This window comes from Myxine glutinosa, chromosome 6 (assembly GCF_964187855.1).
Source record: "Myxine glutinosa chromosome 6, kmMyxGlut1.1, whole genome shotgun sequence".
Taxonomy (NCBI): Eukaryota; Metazoa; Chordata; class Myxini; order Myxiniformes; family Myxinidae; genus Myxine; species Myxine glutinosa.
Window position 1 is genome coordinate 124,128,214 of NC_136266.1, and position 21,412 is coordinate 124,149,625.

At 49.0% G+C, this 21,412-nt stretch overlaps 1 protein-coding gene across 3 annotated transcripts in view; it reads left to right on the top strand.

Annotated features, from left to right (window-relative positions):
- LOC144888253 (beta-1,4 N-acetylgalactosaminyltransferase 1-like) overlaps positions 1–21,412 on the top strand; it is a 219,810-nt gene that overhangs the window by 19,861 nt on the left and 178,537 nt on the right. For all 3 annotated transcript variants that reach the window (XM_078780456.1, XM_078780457.1, XM_078780458.1), the window contains one exon: positions 14,981–15,161. In XM_078780456.1, coding sequence (XP_078636582.1) covers positions 14,981–15,161 — 181 coding nt within the window. The remainder of the gene's footprint in view (positions 1–14,980; positions 15,162–21,412) is intronic.

Below are 21,412 nucleotides of genomic sequence, written 5' to 3' on the forward strand. Positions count from 1 at the left end.
TATTGATTGGAAGAAAACTTATTCTTTAGTACTTGTCTCTAATTGCAAAGCTGATAAGGGAGCTCACAACACGTGCAGGCAGGTTGCCCTGGAAACAAGTTTGCCTGCAGACGCAGCCTGATTTACGACTTTCAGTCCAAACCTCTCAGTAAAAGAAATGTTTATATTTGGTGGGCCTTATAAAGAAACAATTTATGCTGATCTACATATTGTTGCGAATGCCGGGTTCGTTGACGTACTAAGGGGGGGGGGTTTATGTGCTTTATATTTGGTGGGCCTTATAAAGAAACAATTTATGCTGATCTACATATTGTTGCGGATGCTGGGTTCATTGACGTACTAAGGGGGGGCGGGGGGGGGTTATGCCCCGTTTCCCCACGAACTCCGGTTCCACTGAGGCTGCCGACCACGAGCGACTAGACTAGTGATTGACGGATTGCTAAGCAATTTTGATCGCCAATCTCCCAGCCACATGCCGAAGAGTTTGCCGGTCCAAATATCCCAAATACCTTCAAGACACGTGACCGAAGAAACCGGGGATAGAACCGTCGCTTTCACACACCTTATTCAATTGCGTGCCGAGCGGATTTGCACGGTGTGGAAAGCGGCATTACCTTACGTGATTTGTGGACCTGATTCAAACTGCCAAATTCGGTCTCGGATGATGCTATGCCAATGGAGAAAAGACGTATCCGAACAGGTTGGAATGTAACAACGAAATGTACAGCTTTTTATTTTGAAGGCACAGAGAAACAGACAAAGATGCAGCTTATCAATTCCTTACCTAATAATAAACTCCACTGGCGCCTTCACACTCTTACACTCACTCAGGGAATAACACTCTGGTTATTGGTACCGATGGTGCTTCACAGGGACCGACTCCAAAGTGGCCACGTGGTCTGGTGTGCGCAGTTCGATCCTCGATCCGGACGTGCAGCCTGGATGAGGTCAGGTCCAAAGGACGAACCGCCGCCTCAAAGTCGGCACGGACGAACTTCAGCGCAGGTTGAACAAGCAAGAGGCGTCGTCGAAGGACAAAGGCAAAAGGGTCCGGGCAAGATCACAAAGGGCAGAGCAGTGTCGTCTTGTGGAGCCAAACGCAAGAGAGTCCAGAGCAGGAGGTCGTGGCGCAGCAAAATCCCAAAGCAAGAGAATGGAAATGCGCTGGACGGGGGTTTTATCAGACCCGCCCACGCCCCGAAAATGTTCCACAGCCTCCCATTGGCTGAGGTTGGTCGCATGCTTGCTGGTGGTGTTCCCGAACCGTCCTTGGTCACGTGGGCCTGTTCCTTTTGCCCCACCTCTTTGCACATCTAAATGTTCTCCTTTAATCACACGAAGGTTTGAAATCCTACCTACTCTCAACGCATATTTGGTCTTGATTATTACACAAAGGGAAGGGCTAATCTTTACATTCAACAAGAAATAACTACTGCAGGCTACATGTTGTCGTGCAATTAACAATAGGGGGTTTGCATTTATCGCAAAACCGCAACACTAACCCCTCCTCTCACCGAGACTCGACCAGAGTCATCCACATGGAGCGGCTGGGGTGAGCTAGCATTCATTTAAACATTACTATTAGTGTGACACATAGATGTGATTCCCCTAACATTTTAAAGTCTAATCCCAATGTGTGCGACATCTCTTTTATTTTTTTGTTAAACATTTAAATGTACATTTTAAAACTAAATATGTCCCTCCTAATGCGTTGAGAAACTACCCAACAGATTCACACCCACAACCTTATACTGTTCACGTATTGCCGCAATTTTGAAACTAAACACATAACCGGTGGGCAACATTTTTACATTTTACACTAAAACACCATTTATTTACCAAAAACTATGACCCAGGACCTGGACTTGAGGAATAAAACTTGGAGACCTTTTTTGCTGGCGTCATCTTCTGGCTTCTTGCCTTGGTAGGCGGGCTAACAAAAACCGGCTGGCCCTGACCGGCATGCAGGACATTTCAAGATCAGGGCCATCTAAATCTTCATAATTGCACACATGGATCACTTTTTTTATTTCGTGAGTGGGGCCACTTGACAAGTGGTCCAAATGTGTGGCGTCAATGCCACTCAACAGGTGATCCATGTGTAACATCAGTGCCACCCAACATGTGGTCCATGTAGCAAAATGATGGGGCAGCCAGGAGGTGTAACAATGGTGATGGGTGTGGCCACAAAGCCAGTGGTCCATAAGGTGATGGATGGATGGATGTTTGGCAGCAAGATGCTGCGACAGCAAGGTTAGTCTTCTTGATGGTCCTGGATCGGGAAGGAAGGGAAGACGCAACGGGCAAAAAAAAGTAAAGGACATGGTGGCAACGCAAAATACAGGTATGACAAGCGGGTGAGAGGAACGCCGGTAGAGTCAACTCGAGCCTGGCCCTACGCGTACGTGCCCCCACCGTTAACTACACAACCATAGCCCTCCTTGTATTTACAATTCATCTCTATGTCTTGTCTCCCACGTCCACTCTTTATTCCAAATTTGTCGCCTACTCCCCCTAGGTTCTCTCAGGAAGGCAAGGCAGAATGAACACACAATGTTTCGTACTCACGTCGTGATGCATCTTACCAATCAAACATTGAGTCCCGTGGTGTGAAATCCATCACCTTGTGGATGGTTGTGGATGGTGCGAAGGGGTCTTCACAAAATCCTAACTACACTAACATCATTACACATTTAATCTCCCTGGATTTGTACCCTGCCAATCGGCCTTCTTTAAACTATGTGGTTCTAAGAACCCGAATTCACATTGCCCACACTGTGGTGCCCTCCGAATTTGGGTCTATCCCCACAAATTTCCTACCTGTGCCCTCACACAATTTTGGGGCTGGGTCGTGTGGCTCTACCAGCAGGTCTACCGACCTGCACCCCTCCGTTCACTGGAGCTGCCTCCCAAGCTTGCCTGCTCTCACCCTATTCTATCTTGGGAAGGCCCTCCCTGGTGCTTACCCCCTGATGCCCACCTTGGCATTCGGGCAACCCGAGTCCCTTCCCTGGATCCTCGGGCCCCACTCACACTAACCTAATTGGCTCCCTGAGCCTACCTGCGGCCTTACCTGGGTGATGAGCTACCAGTGACGGAATGCCCCAATAACTATTACTACCAATTAAGCCACACGCCAAGCCATTCCACTGTCTCATGCACCTCACAAAAAAAAACAATTTCTACATTCAGCACCACAGGTGTCAATATCCATGTAATTTACCTGCACCCTCTATCTAACTTTGAACTACCCACCCGGGCCTCTGTGAATGGGTTCCACACCCCCCCATTCAATCCTTCGCACCATGCATTCCACACCATGTATTCCACACCATTTATTTTCACACCAATTATTTGCACATCACAACCCAATTCAATTCACACTCACACACTGCATCATTCATCTAACTAATTTCCCCTATAACTCGTGCGTCCCTCGTCGCCCCTTTAAACTATGCACACCTTTTTTTTTTTTACAACCACTAAACTCTCCATGTCCCCACTACTGTTCATGTTTACTAGTTAAATCTCTGTCCCTATGGTCTCTCTAGATCCCTAATCATTATCCTAGCCCTCCCTCAGCTAGTGCTTCGGTGCCCCCATGGAGCAACCATTGCTGGCTCCTCCATGGGCCTAACAATGCTATCCCCCTAAACTAGTGCTCATGGGCCTCCCATCGTGGAGAATGGTCGCACCACCATACCCCCACATGGGGGGTACAATACTCCCCCAGTCTTCTACACTATGAGCCCCCATCCATGGAGGCAATCGGTCATGCCTCGGCCTCTAAAGCCGAAGTAATCCATGAGGGTGCCTGCTCGCCTGTATAGGGTGTTATTCGGCCGGCATTGGCGATCCGAGGGGGGTGGAGTTGGAGGTCCCAGGTGCCGGGGTCCATCCCTGCGCGGGGCCCTGCGGTCCCACGCACGATGACCCAACCGGACACGGGTATAAAACCTCACCTGGTAATGATGAGGGGCGTTCCTCCGAAACTCCGAATTTCCCCTCGAACCCTGCCAATCGCTCTTGCCGTGGTACGGCGCCAGCAACACCGTGCGGATGCCGGAGCACGAATCCCGCACACCGGTCCTTGCGAGACCGACGCAGCACCGACCCCCTCCGGTCCCCATGGTGCACCACTCATCGGGGGCTCACGTCCCCTATTCATCCCACTGACCCTTATCCCGGTCGGTGTCGATGCCTGAGACGGCGGATTACCCCTCGCACCCCATTCCTTACTCGCACACACCAGTGCGCACACTCTCTCCACACCCTCCGTTCCATTCTTACCCCTCACACTTGGCCCTGCACGAACTCCCGAGTCTGGCCTTTCTCCCAGGCTAGCTGAACACCCGATCGCACCAAACACATTCCCGAAATCATCGCCACTCACCTCGGGACCCGAAATCATCGCCACTCACCTCGGGACCCATCTTCGTCAGGCTCTCTTCATTAACCTGTAATCTTTTTATTTGATTAGCAAGTTCCTCATCACGATGCGAGCACCAACCTTGCATACATTCCTGCAATTCCTCCCGCATTTCATTTCCCGTTTCACTTCGTCTCTTTTCAATATTACGAACATAATTCTCCATATCCGCCATTTTTTCCTTAACCCCCATTATCTCCCGATGCGCCTCCGAAATCTCCCCTTCCAAGGTTACCCTTCTTCGTCTCTATTTGTGTCCTAATTTCTCGTTCCTTCGTTCCCATAGTCTCTATTACGTCATCCACCCTCGAAGTTAGTCCCTCGTGCACCATTTTACATTCCCTCTTGGTTGTTACCACTTCCCATTTTAATTCCTCCTGCGCTGACTTTAACTCCCCGATAACATCGGTATTCTTACTCACCTGTTTCCTTCATTCCTGTTGTCCTACCGTCAGCTTTTCTACCTCCCACGTCAATCCTTCTAATCCCTCATTCAGTTTGGCCGTGCTGTCCTTCAGCTCTCGCTGGACGCGCATCTCACACCACTTTACCTCGTCACGCACACCCGCGACTGCCTCGCCCACCCTCCTCATACCGCAGCTTGATTCCTCCCTCATGGTGTCCATCTGATCACCCATTCGATCACCCATTTTGTTCATTTAACATCTCGTTTTCTTCATTTCCCATCTTGACTCTTCCAAGCATGCCATGATTTGAGTCATGAACAACTGCATGTTTATAAAACCCGCTTTCACTGCGGGTTCGGCCTCCGCCACTGGCCCCGCGTGCGAAGCGCCGCCATTGTCTTCACTCCCTGTGGTGCCGTGATTAACTCCAAAGTCAATCTGTTTGTTTGTGTCCTGAGCCATTAATTCATCCTCATGCTCTACATTTTCTATACCCACCGGAACCTGCTCGTTTTGGCCAGCCATTACCCGAATTTAATTTTGATTTTTAATTTGTTTTAAACTAAATTTCCACATGCTCGTAATTTCGCAATACATAAAGTGCACTCCAGGTCCAACTATCCCAAACTCCTGACACCAATTTTGTTGCAGATGCCGGGTTCATCGACATACTAAGGGGGGTTTATGCCCCATTTACCCACGAACTCCGGTTCCACTGAGGCCGCCGACCGCGAGCGACTAGACTCGTGATTGATGGATTGCTAAGCAATTCCGATCGCCAATCTCCCAGCCACGCGCCGAAGAGTTTGCTGGTCCAAATATCCCAAATACCTTCAAGACATGTGACCGAAGAAACCGGGGATAAAACCCTCGCTTTCACACACCTTATTCAATTGCCTGCCAAGCGGATTTGCACGGTGTGGAAAGCGGCGTTACCTTAGGTGATTTATGGACCTGATTCAAACCGCCAAATTCAGTCTCGGATGATGCTAGGCAATGGAGAAAAGACATACCCGAACAGGTTGGAATGTAACAACGAAATGTACAGCCTTTTATTTTGAAGGCACAGAGAAACAGACAAAGATGCAGCTTATCAATTCCTTACGAAATAATAAACCCCACTGGCGCCTTCACACTCTCACACTCACTCAGGGAATAACACTCTGGTTATTGGTACCGATGGTGCTTCGCAGGGACTGACTCCAAAGTGGCCACGTGGTGTGTGCAGTTCTGTCCTCATGTACAGCCTGGACGAGGTCAGGTACGAAGGACGAACCGCCGCCTCGAAGTCGGCACGGACAAACTTCAGCGCAGGTTGAACAAGCAAGAGGCGTCGTCGAAGGACAAAGGCAAGAGGGTCCGGGGAAGAGCACAAGGGGCAGAGCAGTGTTGTCTGGTGGAGCCAAAAGCAAGAGAGTCCATAGCAGGAGGTCGTGGCACAGCAAAATCCCAAAGCAAGAGAATGAAAATGCGCTGGACGGGTGTTTTAGCAGACCCGGCCATGCCCCCAAAATGTTCCACAGCCTCCCATTGGCTGAGGTTGGTCGCATGCTGGCCTTCAATCCTTCCTTCTCCCAGGAAGGTTTCAGTTTTCCTTCCCCCTTTCATTCGGGGAGGTTTCACCACCCCCTCGGTCACTTGCTGCTGATGTTCCCGATCCGGCCTTGGTCACGTGGGCCTGCTCCTTTGGCCCCGCCTTCTTGCACATCTAAATGTGCTCCTTTAATCACACGAAGGTTTGAAATCCTACCCACTCTCAACGCATATTTGGTCTTGATTATTACACAAAGGGAAAGGGCTAATCTTTACATTCAATAAGAAATAACTAACTACTGCAGGCTACATGTTGTCATGCAATTAACCATAGGGGGTTTGCCATTATGGCAAAAGCGCAACAATATATTAATGAAGCTTAACCAAACAATTAAAACTCAAGTGTTTGCAGCAAGCGGTTGAGGCTCAAGAAAGTCACTCAGTTCACAAATTAAGTACGCAAATAATTAATGCCACTTCCACACCTCTCTCTCCCAATCTTGTGTCCCGTTTCCTTTGTTATATTGTTATGGTACGCGGTTAAGGATGTTGTTTGCCGAGCGAAGGCACCGCGACCTAACAGTTTCCCCGATTCACCCGATTCACCCGATTCACCCAGACGTTGGCCGTATCGCGCCACAGCTATTCAATTTGGAAACCTCTAAAGCGACCGAATGTAAAGAGGAAGAAGAAGAAGACGTACGGAGGAATAACAGGTTTTATTAATTATTTACACAAGCCAAAGCAAAGAGAGCAGTTGGTTATATACAGAAAATGGAAGGAGCAGACACACAGTGAAATCTTTAGCTTACCTATACAAGCTTAATTACTAAACCCCAGGACAACGTTAAAGACAGACGGACGATCACACTTACACGGGGAAATGCAGGTCGGAAGGAATGGCTTGGAGATGGGTGGCTTTTTAGAGGCACGGAAGGTTCAGCGGGTACTGGGCATGGTCGGGCCAGAAGGCACCGCCGTCAAGAAGCCGAGCTTTGGTCCCAAACGGCGCGGGCGAAGTTCCTTTCTCTGTACTGCTGCCTCGTGCGCTCCTTGCGTTGCCCCGGTCCGCTTTTCCTGCAGCGCGGCACGTTTCACGGCGGCTCGGTCACACCTGCTCGTCTCCAGCGCATCTCCTGGACCCATCTCCATAAAAGCTCATCTCGTAAAAGCTAATCTCTTCTGGGAGCGTCCCGCGGCGGGTTATATAGGCCCCGCCCTTCACCCTTTGCGAACCTCCCCCCAAACGTTCTCTCTCCGCCCTCTCAAGCCAAACCCCTCGTTCTGGGTTGGATGAGCGGGGCCGCCTTACTCCTCCCCTCTATGAGGAGGTGGAGACCCGCCTTTCTTCTTCGGCGTTACCTCGTGCGTAATGGAGTCAAATGCAGCAAAGTGGACGGCAGCTGAAAATGCAGCAAAGTGCCTAAAGAGCCAATTGCAGCAAAGTGCAAACCTGGCACTTGGAAGCTGGCATGGGGCGTCGGAGGGCCTACTCTTATTTAATTCGGTGCAATGAAGAGTCAAACTAGTGGGAAACACATCCTTAGCCTACACAGAGAATAAGGGACTAACTATTTAAAAGGATATATCGTGTCCTGTGTGTAGGTTTATGGAATTAACTAAGAGGATGAGCTGCGACCATTCTTTACATTACGAGGGTCAGTTACACACAACAAAACCATACTTTTCACATTCGTTACACTTTCTCAAAATTGTTACCCTTCTCAAATCCGTTACACTGCACCCTCCTTTCTTCAGGCCCGTGCTCGGGCCTACAAAACTTTAACTTAGTGTGACACGTAGGTGTAATTCCCTCTACAATTAACCTGACCCTGTGTGACAATCTTAAAACACAAATAAATATGTCCCCCTGCTGCATTGCACCCTGCCTAACAGATTTGCGCCCACAGGATAACCGAATTACGGAATTGTTTTCAAGCTATACATTTACGGTGGGGAGCATTATTTACAGTGACATTATTTCTTATTTACAACGCAACCCAGGACCTGTGTTTTTTTTTCTTTTTAGGGAAACAAAAAGAAGGAAATTCCTGTTGGGAGGGAGGAGACAGCACGCATTGCATCGATGCACCAGTACCAATAACACCAAAGCACCCAAAAGCACCAACCAGTGCACAGTCATTACTGTTTGTAATAAACACACAAAAAAAACAACTGGTGGTGGTCTTCTTCTTCTCTGCTGAGCCAATGTTCTTCCCGATGTCTTCTTGCTTCATGCGGCCTACTTGGAAATATAAAAAGCACAAACCGTGTCCATTTTTATTTAGGGCCACAGGGGCCAACTAAGGGTGGTCCACCTGTTTGGCATAGGTGCCACCTTACCGAGGTCCGCAAGCAAGATTCCCTGGCCACTATGGCCGGTCTCTAACAGTGGTGCCCTGCCCCAGAACCTGGGGTCCATCAAGTGGTACTCGGCCGCAGAACAGCGGTCCATAAAGTGGTACATCAATGCAATGCATGCTGGTTGAGAGGGTCCTGGCACACAAGACGACCTCCGCACGCTCCCCTCAACACCCAGTGGCGCACAGTCCTCAGGTGGGAGACAAAAGGGGGGGGGAAGACAGATGAGCGAGGGGTAAGGTCACAAGGGTACACATCAAACAAGGCAATGCAAGGCGAAGTGCGTATGGAGGGCGAAGTGAGAAAGCTCATCCCTACCGTACGTCACCCTCCCTGTCACCTACTCTACCCTTGCTCTTACCCCATATTTACAAAATCTACACCTTTACAAATCCGACGCTACCGTCACATCTTCCCCATATTTTCCTTACACCAAATTCGTCTCCACAATCCCTCTATCCAAAATTTGCCATCACCCAATTCATCATCAACCCTCATAAGGAGGAAAAGTTGGAACATCAATGCACAATGTCACACCCACGTCATGATGCGTCTCACATTCCAAACATTTGCATCAATAAAAATAATAAAAACCACCTGGCATGGTGTGGAGTACCTGTCACCTCAGGTGAGTGGATGCAGATGGTGCAAGGAGATTTTCATCCTAACTACTTTCTAAATGACATTAACACACTTTACACTACCCGGGGTCTTTCCCTGCCAATCCATTGGCCAACTTACACTATGGGTTCTGAAAACCAATTCCCATTGCCCAAACTGTGGTGCTTCTCAATTTGGGGTCTCACTCCCCCGATTCATCTCCCGGTGCCCTTGCACAATTTCTGGGCTGAGACGTGTAGCTCTCCCAGCAGGTCTACCCACCTGCACACCTCCACCACTGCAGTTGCCACCCGAGCTTACCTAGCTCCTCACCCTAACCTAACTAACTGAAGAAGGCCCCTCCTGGCTCTGTCACCCCTCGGTGCCCTCTGGCACTAGGCTACCCGGGTCCGTCCTCCGGATCCTCGGGCCCCATCCACAACTACCGGCTCCCAGAGCCCACCTGCGGCCTCACCTGGCCGACATCCTCACAGTGGTGGAGTGCCCAAACCAACTACACACACTAACAGGCTACACGCCCAGCCATTTCCACAACACTAATGCACCCATCCAAATACCATTCTTCCACCACGCACCACAGATGCCAATATCCAACCACAATTTACCTGTACCCTCTACCTAACACTTGCACTACCCTCCCCGGGTATTCGTGATGGGGGTCCATCCTTCCCCCATTCACAACTTCGCACCATCCACTCCACTCCATAGTTTCCACCATACTCACTCCACGACCATCCATTCCAATACTCCATAAATTCCATACCATTTATTCCATACACCTGTTCTCCATTCACCTGTAGTTGCACACCTGTGCAATCATACCTGGTGCCACCTGCACCCTCCTTCCTTCCTGGACCATTTGGTCAACACAACACCCATCACCTTCACTCACTCATACACTGCTCCACACACCTGTTCAGTTGCACACCTGAGCAATCACACCTGTTCCTTACACACTTTTCACAATTCACTTCTGAATACACTTCCAACACTCACACGGCATCATCTAAACTACCTGTTGCCCTGCTAACTTAGTGCTCCCCGTCTTCCCTTTAAACTAAGCACATACCACGTCATTATCATCCACACTAATCTACCTGCGTCCCCACTACAGGTATCATTGTCACTACCTAACCTTAACGTTACCTAAGGTCATCTTCTAGGTCCCTACACACGATATATCCTAACCCTCCCTCGGCGAGCTTACACTGCCATAAACCCCATAAACTAGTGCTCCTTTGCCCCCGATGTGAGGGATGGTGGATTGGCCATCCCATCACATGGGGCATCTCTCACTATAAATTTTGCTCGTCCAATTTCCACAAATCAAAAATTAAAAAAAATTACTGCCAATTCTACTCCCTATTCTAAATTTCGTATCAAATCACTATCACTACCACCATCATCACAGTGCACTCACTAGTGCCTCTCGGTGCGCCAATTCACTTCCAGAGCTCGGCTTTGTAAAGCCGAGCAATGAATGCGGGTTGTTTGGTGCCGGCGGCTGGATGCGTCCGGCACTCGGTGCAGGGAAGGACGCTTACCCGGGCCGAGATCCCACGCACCACCTCGGCACGGAGCCATCCCATGGCCCGATCTCGACCTGCCGGAACGCCTCAACAAAAGGGGGTCGCCATGACGACCCTTCCTATCGGGCTGCCCGCTCCGCCTAGTGGAGCACGGACACGGCCGTTCAAAGCGAGGCCCAGCATGGATCGCGTACGGCGGTTCTTTCGGAACCACCGTGGTTCGGATCCCCGCTGGTCCTCGCGGCACGCGAAGCTGCCCGACGCGCACCGAGGGCCTGATTCGGCTAAATGTCGTTCTAACCGCTAACCCGGTTACCGTCGATGCCTCACCTGCATGCTTACACCCCGCAGCCCGTTCCTTGCTCATACATCCAGCTGTTCCCTTGCTCCTCGTCATTGCACCTTCTCTTACACACCCAGGTACACTCATTCCGCTCACAGACTTGGTCACACACCTGACCACCGAACACCTTTGCACACACTCGTCGTTCGCACACCTCACCAACACAACACACCTCTTCGCGCCACCTCCTCGGTCACCTCCTCTGTGACAACCACAGGTGTGCTCTCACTCGCACACCCAACCACGTGCCTCACTACCAACTCAAGTGTGCATTCCCACACACGCTCTACCATTCCAGGTGTGCATCCTTCCATTCCAGGTGTACATCCTCTCTCACCTGTCACAACCAACTCATGCTCCGTGTCACTCTCACTACTTTCACCACCACTCTTGACAGCGCTCTCACCCTTACTCTTGACAGCGCACTCTTTCCTCATGCACCTGTCCGTTACACACCTTTCTCGCGCACACTCTTGCGCACACTCTCCCGTTACACCCTCTGTAACACTCAACACAGGCATGCATTCTCCCTCACTCTTGACAGCGCACTCTTTCCCCATGCACCCATCCGTTACACACCTTTCTCGCGCATCCTTTTGCGCACACTCTCCCGTTACATCCTCTGTAACACTCCTCACTACGCGCTTCCATGTGCTCCCTCGCACACACGCTACTACCGACTCACTCTCGACAGCACACTCACTCCTCGGCGCGCACCTTTTCCTCACACACCCCAGAGTCGGACATTCTCGCACACCTCCTCTTTCGCACACCGTACCTGTCGCACACTTCACCAACGGCCTCTCACGAACACCCGGGTCCACAACAACCCCCAAGCCGACTGAAGCTCCCCTCACATCATATACATTGCCGAATATATCGCCACTCACCTTGGCACCTCGTCTCCGCACCTCCTTCGCCACCTGCAAACTCTTTATTTGGTTAGCGAGCACATCATCACGATTTGAGCACCGACCTTGTACATATTCCATCACCTCCTCCTGTATTTCTCTTTTAGTTTCTGTGCATCTCTTCTTAATTTCACTCACCCCCTCTAACACCTCCTTTAACTTTTGCTTCACCTCTTTTATTTCCCGGTGCGTCTCCTCAATTTCGTCCTCTAAGGCTACCGTGACCGTCTCTATGTGCATCCTTACCTGCCGGTCCTTCGTCTCCATTATCTCTGTCACCTCGTCCAACCTCATTGTCAGTCCCTCACGTACCATCTGACATTGCCTCTGTGTCGCTATCAAGTCATTTTAAATGTCGTTTTGTGTCGCTTTTAACCCTCCTAGTACCGCAGTGTTCCTTTGAACCTGCTCCACTAACTCCGTCTGTCCCACCGTCAGCTGTTCCACCTCCTCCGTCAGGTCCTCTATTCCCCCTTGTAACCTCGCTGTATTATTCCTCACCTCTTTCTCCATACGCTTTTCACCTCGCTTTACCTCCTCGCGTACCCCCGAGACCTCCTCACTTACACCTCGTCGTATCTCCTCCTTCATCTCCTCCCTCTCTTTTGTATATGCCACCCTCATCTGTCCCAATTCATCCCTCTGAGCATCCAGTTTGGTTTCTACCCCGATTTTCACCTCCTCTATCTGCTCTCCCATTTGTTTAATTTCTCGGGCGGATTGCTCCCCTATTTCCCGCAATTTGCCTTCCATCCTATTTTCTAACCCCATTTACCCATTTTTCACCCCCTCTATCTGATTCTCCTGGGCAGCCATTCTATTTTCCACCCCTGTTAACCCATGTTTCACCCCTTCTATCCCATTGTCTAACCCCTCAAATTTCTTGTCTAATCCCTCAAATTTCTTGTCTAATCCCTTAAAATTATTGTCTAACCCCTCACCGGTACCCCTCGCTTCGTCCCTCATTACCCCCAATTGCTCACTCTGAGCCCTCGCTTTGTCCCTCATTTTGTCCATAAGGGCCCCCATCATTCTGTTTTCCATTTTTTCACTATTAGCCCTCGCTTCGTCCCTCATTTTGTCCATAAGGGCCCCCATTTGCAGGAAAAAAAGGTTCGAATCCACCAGCGGCGCTGCTACGGTCGCGGGTGCGGTCGCCGTGGCCATGTGCGAGGCGCCATTTTGCGCGCCCGTAACCTCGTGCGCGAGAGCGCCATTTTGTGCGCCTGATACCCCCTCAACCACCTCCTCATTGCCCTTTTCCACATACATTTCCCCGAGGTCCTGGGTCGATTCTACCCCGTCTATCTCTCCCACCGACATCCCGTCGCCTTGACCAACCATGGCGCGATTTCAAAATTCGGGTTTTTTTTTTTTTCTCTTTAAAACAATTTCAGCAGCTTGTAATTTTGAGTGCGTTACGCGCGCTTCGGGTCCGAATCCGACACTTCTGACACCAATTGTTACGGTACGCGGTTAAGGATGTTGTTTGCCGAGCGAAGGCACCGCGACCTAACAGTTTCCCCGATTCACCCGATTCACCCGATTCACCCAGACGTTGGCCGTTTCGTGCCACAGCTATTCAATTTGGAAACCTCTAAAGCGACCGAATGTAAAGAGGAAGAAGAAGAAGACGTACGGAGGAATAACAGGTTTTATTAATTATTTACACAAGCCAAAGCAAAGAGAGCAGTTGGTTATATACAGAAAATGGAAGGAGCAGACACACAGTGAAATCTTTAGCTTACCTATACAAGCTTAATTACTAAACCCCAGGACAACGTTAAAGACAGACGGACGATCACACTTACACGGGGAAATGCAGGTCGGAAGGAATGGCTTGGAGATGGGTGGCTTTTTAGAGGCACGGAAGGTTCATCGGGTACTGGACACGGTCAGGCCAGAAGGCACTGCCGTCAAGAAGCCGAGCTTTGGTCCCAAACGGCGCGGCGAAGTTCCTTTCTCTGTACTGCTGCCTCGTGCACTCCTTGCGTTGCCCCGGTCCGCTTTTCCTGCAGCACGGCACGTTTCACGGCGGCTCGGTCACACCTGCTCGTCTCCAGCGCATCTCCTGGACCCATCTCCGTAAAAGCTCATCTCGTAAAAGCTCATCTCTTCTGGGAGCGTCCCGCGGCGGGTTATATAGGCCCCGCCCTTCACCCTTTGTGAACCTCCCCCCAAACGTTCTCTCTCCGCCCTCTCAAGCCAAACCCCTCATTCTGGGTTGGATGAGTGGGGCCGCCTTACTCCTCCCCTCTATGACGAGGTGGAGACCCGCCTTTCTTCTTCGGCGTTACCTCGTGCGTAATGGAGTCAAATGCAGCAAAGTGGACGGCAGCTGAAAATGCAGCAAAGTGCCTAAAGAGCCAATTGCAGCAAAGTGCAAACCTGGCACTTGGAAGCTGCCATGAGGCGTCGGAGGGCCTACTCTTATTTAATTCGGTGCAATGAAGAGTCAAACTAGTGGGAAACACATCCTTAGCCTACACAGAGAATAAGGGACTAACTATTTAAAAGGATATATCGTGTCCTGTGTGTAGGTTTATGGAATTAACTAAGAGGACGAGCTGCGACCATTCTTTACATTACGAGGGTCAGTTACACACAACAAAACCATACTTTTCACATTCGTTACACTTTCTCAAAATTGTTACCCTTCTCAAACCCGTTACAATATGTTTTATGTGTCCGTTTGTTTCTTTGTGAATAATGTTAGCTCTGACACGAGCCTCGATGTTGTATACAAAAGAAAAAAAAGGGGGAAAAAAATCATAATAATAAATGCACTTCAACAAAAAGAATAACATTGTCTGATAACAGGACACCATTTTTCTGTTCTCTTTCAGGTGACCCTGCGTTGTGAGCATGGAACCCTGAACACGGCTATGGAGGTTGAAGATGTGCAGACAGAAGGGCTGGGAACGAAACGCCTCGTGGTCGCAAGTCGAAATCCTATTGCCATTAATATGCAGATGAAGTTCATCAGCTACACAAACACCCACTACCTGCTTGGAGATAGTGAACAGGGTAATTCCTGAGTTGTGGAAAATGCATTTTCCCAATATAAATAAAGCTAAAAACAGAATAAAATTAAGCAGTGAATGAACCATCTGATGTGCTGATTGAGGTTCAAAATGAGTGGCATTGTTGTTGGAAGAAGAAGATGTGTTTTTGAATCAAGGTCATCAACATTACACTGAATGTACACAAATATTTTGGAGTTTGGTGACAGTAGGCATTGTAGAACGATACTCTTGTAAAAATACCAGGGTATCATTGATATCCGATGAGGGTAGGACAGCAGATTAATTTAACTTCCTCTCAGAAAGATGTTGTGCTCCATAATGAAGCACCTCTTGGTGACGTATTGCATTCGATGTTCGTTTTATTAGTCCTCTACCGGTGTACACCGGAGGGAACTATAGGTTTGTACGCCGTCCCTCCGTCTGTCAGTCTGTCCGTCCGTCAGTCTGTCACGCAAAGAACAGTTTTCCGGACTTTTTTTCTAAACTCTTAATGCTGATGATTTCAAACTTGGCACATGGTTTCCTTTTGATAAGTTACAGATCGAGTTCGAACTTCACGACGTTTCGATCATTTTTGACAAAGTTATGGCACTTTGAACTTTGGGAATTCTGATAATTCTGATGATCCTTAACTCAGTGCCTTTTTAAGTTTTAATTTCCTTTAAAAAAGATTTTCTCTGCAATAATAGGACCGATTGAGATAAAATTTTCACCTTAGGGGGGACTCGGTCTGTACAATATTTTAATGGTAATTATGACGCCACAGGTCACGTGGTTCGGCTGCCATATTGTTTTTCGTGAAAACGCGAAAACCCCCTTTTCTCTGCAACGGCTGAACAGATCGAGGCCAAACTTTGCAGGCAGAATCGCATACCCATGATGAACAAAAAAGTCAGTGAGCATGACGTCATGCGTCACATGGTTTTAGAGTTATGACGTTTTTAAGCATGAACCTTTAAAACCGAGCCGCTACCTCATTTTTGATCCAATTGAAGGGAAACTTCACAGATCTGTTCAGCATGTCAGTATACTAAAATGTCTTTTTGGAATTTGCGATAGGGCACGTGGTTTGGCTGATATCGTTAATTAAACGAAAATATTTTAAAAATGCATATCTCTTGTTTATTCTAGAGTTCTCCTCTAGCCGCACCATGTGCCCTCAGCCTCGTCTGCGAAAGTCAAAAGCACGGCACAGCATGCACTTTGGGGAGGGGCGGAGCCATGCCGAACAACATATATATATACACATCGATCATTGATCGTGAACTGGAAAATATAATAAATTACTGATATTTAGCGACTCGAAAGGTTCTTTATGAACAACTTATTTTATCGTGCTTCTGCTGACCTGTCTGCAAGGTGTATAAATCGAAGTAACGAGTGCGAATCACAGGTGAGCCCGTCCTGAGGTAATTAGCGATTGGGAACGATTCAGAACCTGTGAGTAAATGACCCATGGTAATTTCCCCAACAGTTTTCCGGACGACAGACTGCCGGTAGGGGACATGTATTGCAACGCAATACTCAGAATGCTTGTTTATTTATGAGCGTGGATTGGCTCGTCATGCTCACCTCACCATGAGTCATTACAGAGGCACGGGCTTGTTTTAACTGAGGATAATTACTGTACCTGAGTTGCTGTTGTCATGATTTACACCAATCATAATACATACATTTCTTTTTGTTAAAATTTATTTGTAATATTGGTGATATTATTTATTTGTAATTTATTTGTAATCAAAAAAGGTCTAGGTGGTGTAAAGCACTTCATGGTCAAGGGTCCAAGCTGTCTAATATTTCTGAAAGGTGTAAGGGGTCTAAATGGTGTGAAGGTCTGAGTTGGCTGAAGTGATTTAAGGGGTGTAAAGGTCTAAAGGGTATAAAAGATCGAAAGGCTGAAGGTATCTGAAGGTGTCTAAAGTATTGAATGGGTCATAAAGTGTAAAGTATCTCGACAAACTGCGATCAATTGTCGTACGCGTTTATTCACTCTGCCGATCAAGGCCCGATTCACAGCAGCGCCATCCGAGCTCTGGCGTAGGGATACAACCCGGTCCCGGTGTAGGGATACAACGGTGAATATTTGCACTTCATACATGACATCCTCCCCTTTAAGTCCAAAATTACCAAGAGCAATACGTGCTAGATTTCCAGAATTGACATTTCAAAAGCAACATTTCCAAAACATGTGAAAATATGTGTGCAAACGGTTATGAGAATAATGAAAATACGTGAAAATAGAACATGTGTCAACGTGAAAAAAAAAACATCTTCAAAGATTCAACCGGTCGGGTGCTTTTCTCTCACGCATTGAGCGTCGCGGTGTACCAGTGGATACAGAGTCCGAGGTGATTCCTTTGGGTGGCGGTGTACCAGTGGATACAGAGTCCGAGGTGATTCCTTTGGTCGCCACAAAGGGTGTAGCGTTTGCAGAGGTTTTCGGGGCATCCGAGCCGGCTGGAGCGGCCACGACGATCTCCGGCAGTGGCGGGTCGAACTGTTGTCCTGACTGTGATGATGCTACAGGCTCCATCGACTCACAGTGACGGTAGGTTATGTGGTCCTGATGTCGACGAATTTCGCGGCCGTCCTGCAGGCGAATCACACTGGACAGTGGACCTGGCTTCTCGATGATGTCTCCCGGTAGCCACGTCGCACCTGCACCAAAATTTCGGGCAAACACTGGATCTCCAATGTTGATACATCGACTGTTGGACGTCTTATCGTGCACCAACTTTTGATTAAGCTGGCTCTGATAAACATTTGATGATATGTCTGGTTTGAGATTGTCAAGTGTCGATCTCAAGTGTCGTTTCATCAATAACTCAGACGGAGCTGCACCGGTTGTTGATTGTGGCGTGATGCGGTATTTGAACAGGAGACGAGACAGCTTTGTTTCCAGGGTTCCCTCCTGAAGTTTCTGCAATCCGGATTTGATGATTCCCACGGATCGTTCGGCCAAGCCATTTGAAGCCTGGTGATGTGGGCTGACAAACTTATGTTTGATGCCGTTCCGACGTGTGAACTTGGCAAACTCGGTACTGGAAAAACACGAACCGTTATCACTCACGATCATCCTGGGCAGACCATGAGTGGCGAAACAGCGTCTGAGTCTTTCGATGACAATGGCTGACGTAGTACCACGCGTCACATAGGCATCAATCCATTTTGTGTGCGCGTCCGTAATTATTAGAATCATGCTGCCGTTAATAGGCCCGGCATAATCGAGATGTAGGCGATGCCACGGTTCGCTGGGCCATTCCCAGGGATGCAGTGGCGCTTTCGCAGGTGTATTCCGGGTGCTCTGGCAGGGGTAACAATGTCGAACATGATGTTCGATATCAGCATCAAGATTCGGCCACCACACATAGTTTCTGGCGAGTGACTTCATCTTCACAATCCCGGGGTGACAGTCATGGATTTCATCCATGACCCTGGAACGCAGATTTTTCGGGATCACGACACGACATCCCCAGAGTAGGCAACCATTTTCCACGCTGAGTTCGGTTTTACGTGCTTTAAAAGCCGCAAAATCTGGGTCACCCTCAGGTAGCAAATGCCATCCAAGCTGTACAGCCTGGACAGTTCTGGACAGAACAGGGTCTCGTCGAGTATGAGTATGGATCTGGCCGGAATCGACAGCACAATCTTCCAGATGATCCATCAGTGCGATAATGGATCCTGGTGTAGGCGAATCATCAACGGATTCTGGAAGGGGTAACCGACTCATGGCATCTGCATTTGTGATAGACGAACCGGGCTTATAACATATGGTGTAGTCATAAGCAGCGAGAAACAGGGACCAGCGGATGATCCTGGGCGGTAGTGTGTCAGATGTCGCCTTAGTTGGACCAAACAGACTGATCAGCGGCTTGTGATCAGTGCGAATCGTGAAATGATGTCCAAGAAGGTACTGGCGAAATTTGCCGACGCCGAAAACGATTCCCAATCCTTCCTTGTCAAGTTGGGAATAGTTTTTCTCTGCCGGGGACAACGTTCTGGATGCAAATGCAACCGGTCTTTCCGTACCATCAGGCATCACGTGCGATAATACACTCCCCACTCCATACCGACAGGCATCGCATGTCAGCACAAGATCCTTCTCTGGATCAAAATGAACGAGAACATTGGACGATTTGAGCAGATCCTTAGAGGTCTGGAATGCTGATTGTTCAGTAGACCCCCAGCTCCAGGAGACTCCTTTCCTCAAAAGCCGATAAAGGGGGCCCAAAACGTCAGTCACATTCGGGATGTAACGACCATAGAACTGAAGCAAACCGAGGTATGACTTCAATTCGGTCACATCTCGTGGAGAAGGAGCATCCTTGATAGCTCGGACTTTCTCATCTGTCGGGTGTAGACCCTCGGCATCAATCGTATGACCCAGGTACGTGACTGATGGCACCATAAACTTGCACTTGTCTCGACGCAAACGTAGGCCGGAGTCCGAAATCTTCTTCAGAACTCTCTCCAGGTTCTGTAGATGTTCCGCGTCCGTACGACCAGTAACCAGAATATCATCCTGGTAACAAACGACGTTGCGTTCGGCGGCAAACAAACTGTCCATGACACGCTGATAAATTCCAGGTGCAGATTTCACTCCAAAACTAAGTCGGTGGTACCTATACAACCCACGATGCGTGTTGATGGTAAGATACTGTTTCGAATTCTCGTCCAAGCAGAGCTGTAGATAGGCGGATTTGAGATCGAGTTTCGTAAAAGTCTTGCCTCCCGTGAGACGAGCATAGAGGTCTTCGATCCTCGGGATTGGATATTTATCCAATGAAGAACACCTGTTCACGGTCATTTTATAATCTCCACATATGCGGATGGACTGGTCCGATTTTATGACCGGAACGATGGGCGCCGCCCATTCGGCATACTGGATTTGCTCGATGATCCCCAGATTTTCAAGATGATCCAGTTCCTTGTCAATCCGCTCACGCAGGGCGAAAGGGACTGGGTGAGCCCTGCAAAATATAGGATTGGCATCCCGGTCAACCCTGAGTTTAGCCGTATGTCCTTTCAAGGTTCCAAGCTCATCCTTGAAGACATCCGGGTACGTATCCAGCACATTTTTGAGTGTGTATGCTGCGGTAGGAGAAACGTTGGCTGCCCGGAGTTGATGAATGCTTTCCCACTTCAGTTGAATTATGCTCAACCAGTTCCTGCCGAGTAAGGAAGGGCCCTTTCCAGGAATGACGATCAGGGGTAGGTGAAACTCACGGTTATCGTAGCCCACCGTGACATCACATGTACCGCAGGGAACAATCTTCTCACCTGTATAGGTGGAGAGTCCATAGGTAGTAGGTTTCAGATGGGGTCGGTCAGCATCACTCCACAGGTTTGTGAAAACAGCATGGCTGATGAGCGAGACGGCCGCACCAGTGTCGACCTCCATTTGCAATGGTCGATTGTTGACGACAACATTGGCAAGAAGAGGGTCCCGCCTATGGTGAGAATCAATATGAAGCAGGTCATACGATTCTGAGTTGTCGGAAACAGAGCTCACCTGGTCAAGCTCGGGTTCCTCCGAACCGATAAACTGATGAATCTTGTCAGCAGCTTTTCCTTTTCCGGATTTGCGAGTGATGCAAGCTGGAGCAATATGGCCAGTTTTCGAACAGAAATGGCAGGTGGCATCTTTGAACCGACACGTCTCCGGAGGGTGCTTTCCGTTGCACCGAAAACAGTTGTTGTGGGTTTGAGACTGCACTGGCTTCTGACGAGGAGCCTTGTTCCAACGTTGTGGCTGAACATGATCCAACCGATTCACAGCAGGGCTGGTACCAGATGAGCGAGTGGCACCGATGCTTGTAGCGTTGCGTTCAGCACTTTCCATGGAAATGGCGGTGTCTCTGGCATTTTGGAACGTCAGTCTTCTCTCAGCAAGCAGGCGTCTACGAGTGCGGTCATCGGACATGCCAACCACCAGCAAATCACGAAGCATGTCATCGATCGTGTCCCCAAACTCACACAGATGTGACAGTTTTTTGAGGTGTGCAATGAAGTCTGCGATCGACTGACCTTGCTGCTGTCTGCACATGTAAAAATTAAACCGACACAGGATGACTGAAGGAGATGGGTTGCAATGTTCCTTCAAAGCGGCCTTGAGCTCTGCATACGTGAGCTCCTGGATTGTCCGAGGCCGAATCAGGTTTTTAACGAGCGTGAACGTCTCACCTCCGCAAACGGACAGGAAGACGGCCTTCATCCGGCCTTCGGTCGCAATGCCGTTCGCCTCGAAGTAGA